The 3,164-nt window shown below is 47.7% G+C and overlaps 1 protein-coding gene across 1 annotated transcript; it reads right to left on the bottom strand.

Moving 5' to 3' along the window:
• Window positions 1-332: 332 nt before the first annotated feature.
• On the bottom strand, window positions 333-1,912 carry LOC131957468 (antho-RFamide neuropeptides type 1-like). The gene is made up of 2 exons (XM_059322300.1): window positions 1,002-1,912; window positions 333-387 (listed from the first exon to the last, which is right to left on the bottom strand). The coding sequence occupies exons 1-2, from the start codon at window positions 1,910-1,912 to the stop codon at window positions 333-335; spliced, it is 966 nt and encodes a 321-aa protein (XP_059178283.1).
• Window positions 1,913-3,164: the final 1,252 nt, after the last annotated feature.

The raw sequence follows: 3,164 nt of genomic DNA on the forward strand, positions 1-3,164 counted from the left end.
CCCCACCTTTGCATGTACGACACCACAATGCAGGACGCACCCATAAACCACGTGACACGCCCTTTGTCACGTGACTTGCATGTTGATCACCTGGATCTCGTGACGTCATCGCCCACTACCAATGCCAAATTTTAACGTGTTAAAACTTTGGGCAGCTAAGAACAATGTAAATGGTTGATTCTGTTGAACAGGTACGAGTGTTCAAGAAATTTACAAAGAAATTGAATCTTTTGTTCTAACTTCGGGTGTTTAGGAACATTTACCAAGAAATTGATTCTTTTGTTCTAACATTTTATCTTGTTGGACCTACTGCTCTTACACGTGTGGGTGTTTCATCTATTTTCTAGCATTTTTATGTTGGACCGACGTTTTCCACGCTTCCAGTTCCTATAATGTAAGTTAAATAAAAGTTAAATAAATGTTAAGCTAAGAAATCTGTGTATATTAATTATGTTTTTTACTAACTATTTTCTTTAATCTTGTGAATCTATGTACTTTTTTCAATCATATTGTTTTTAGTTTACAATGAAAGCCAGTGTTTTCATTACAAATGTTGTGTTTTGTAAACTCCTTCCATGCGCATTAGGTCCACTCATATTATTATGGCAGTGTCTGTTATAATATATTCTAAATGAAACTTTTATAATGTAAATATTAGTAGTGTTAAAGGCCTACCCATCTTTATAGATCTTGACTTCATAAAAACAAAACTACCAAATTTATTGCTTATCTGAAATTTTATGATAAGTTAGGGAATTTATATTTTTGTGTCGAATTTGAATAACCGTTAAAATAAGTTTTTGACGCCCCCTTATTTCCTAAAGTAATTAAAATCCTTAAAATCCTTAAAATCAGGTCTAATCAACCGACTAAACAAGCGCATTTTTTCAAGGTTGTAACTTTCATTTTGAGATAGATATTTACAATGTCCCTCTGTTTTTGTATTACCCACCCTCCGATCCGTCTGTTGTACCTCCCTCCCTCCTGTCTCTCTGTTGTACCTCCCTCCCTTCTGTCTCTCTGTTGTACCTCCATCTCTCCTGTCTCTCTGTTGTACCTCCATCTCTCCTGTCTCTCTGTTGTACCTCCCTCCCTCCTGTCTCTCTGTTGTACCTCCTGCTCCCCTGTCTCTCTGTTGTACTTCCCTCACTCTTGTCTGTTTACCTCCCGTCCTCCTGTCTCTCTGTTGTACCTCCCTCCCTTCTGTCTCTGTTGTACCTCCCTCAGGCCTCTCTGTTGTACCTCCCGCCCTCCTGTCTCTCTGTTGTACCTCCCTCCCTCCTGTCTCTCTGTTGTACCTCCCTCCCATCTGTCTCTCTGTTGTACCTCCCTCCCTTCTGTCTCTCTGTTGTACCTCCCTCCTGCCTCTCTGTTGTACCTCCCGTCCTCCTGTCTCTCTGTTGTACCTCCCTCCCTTCTGTCTCTGTTGTACCTCCCTCCTGCCTCTCTGTTGTACCTCCCGCCCTCCTGTCTCTCTGTTGTACCTTCCTCCCTTCTGTCTCTCTGTTGTACCTCCCTCCCTCCTGTCGGTTGTACCTCCCTCCCTTCTGTCTCTCTGTTGTACCTCCCTCCCTCCTGTCGGTTGTACCTCCCTCCCTTCTGTCTCTCTGTTGTACCTCCCTCCCTTCTGTCTCTCTGTTGTACCTCCCTCCCTCCTGTCGGTTGTACCTCCCTCCCTTCTGTCTCTCTGTTGTACCTCCCTCCCTTCTGTCTCTCTGTTGTACCTCCCTCCCTCCTGTCGGTTGTACCTCCCTCCCTTCTGTCTCTCTGTTGTACCTCCCTCCCTCCTGTCGGTTGTACCTCCCTCCCTTCTGTCTCTCTGTTGTACTTCCCTCCCTCCTGTCTGTTTACCTCCCGTCCTCCTGTCTCTCTGTTGTACCTCCCTCCCTCCTGTCTGTCTGTTGTACCTCATGTCTCTCTGTTGTACCTCCCTCCCTCCTGTCTCTCTGTTGTACCTCCCTCCCTCCTGTCTCTCTGTTGTACCTCCCTCCCTCCTGTCTCTCTGTTGTACCTCCCTCCCTCTTGTCTATTGTACCTCCCTCCCCCCTGCCTCTCTGTTGTACCTCCCGCTCTTTTGTCTCTCTGTTGTACTTCCTTCCCTCCTGTCTCTCTGTTGTACCTCCCTCCCTCCTGTCTCTCTGTTGTACCTCCCTCCCTCCTGTCTCTCTGTTGTACCTCCCTCCCCCCTGTCTCTCTGTTGTACCTCCCTCCCTACTGTCTTTTGTACCTCCCTCCCTCCTGTCTCTCTGTTGTACCTCCCTCCCTCCTGTCTTTCTTTTGTACCTATGTCCTGTCTGTCTGTTGTACCTCCCTCCCTCCTGTCTCTCTGTTGTACCTCCCGCCCTCCTGTCTATTGTATCTCCCTCCTGTCTCTCTGTTGTACCTCCCTCCCTCCTGTCTTTCTTTTGTACCTATGTCCTGTCTGTCTGTTGTACCTCCCTCCCTCCTGTCTCTCTGTTGTACCTCCCGCCCTCCTGTCTATTGTATCTCCCTCCTGTCTCTCTGTTGTACCTCCCTCCCTCCTGTCTTTCTTTTGTACCTATGTCCTGTCTCTCTGTTGTACCTCACTCCCTCCTGTCTATTGTATCTCCCTCCTGTCTCTCTGTTGTACCTCCCTCCCTCCTGTCTTTCTTTTGTACCTATGTCCTGTCTGTCTGTTGTACCTCCCTCCCCCCTGTCTCTCTGTTGTACCTCCTGACCTCCTGTGTCTCTGTTGTACCTCCCTCCCTCCTGTCTCTCTGTTGTACCTCCCTCCCTCCTGTCTCTCTGTTGTACCTCCCTCCCTCCTGTCTCTCTGTTGTACCTCCCTCCCTCCTGTCTCTCTGTTGTACCTCCCTCCCTCCTGTCTCTCTGTTGTACCTCCCTCCCTCCTGTCTTTCTGTTGTACCTACCTCCTGTCTCTCTGTTGTACCTCCCTCCCTCCTGTCTATTGTATCTCCCTCCCTCCTGTCTCTCTGTTGTACCTCCTGACCTCCTGTCTCTCTGTTGTACCTCCCTCCCTCCTGTCCGTCTGTTGTAATACCTCCCGCCCTCCCCCCTCCTGTCGTTTAAATTAGACCCGCCACATCCGTGTAAGGTTTACGACACAACCACAGAGACGAGAGTGAACTCAATTGACATTTGAAACAATCACTGAATTAATTCGATGTTAAACTGATCCTTGA

The sequence above is a fragment of the Physella acuta genome, unplaced genomic scaffold (assembly GCF_028476545.2).
Source record: "Physella acuta isolate Inbredline_101_S28 unplaced genomic scaffold, ASM2847654v3 ptg001249l, whole genome shotgun sequence".
Lineage (NCBI taxonomy): Eukaryota > Metazoa > Mollusca > Gastropoda > Physidae > Physella > Physella acuta.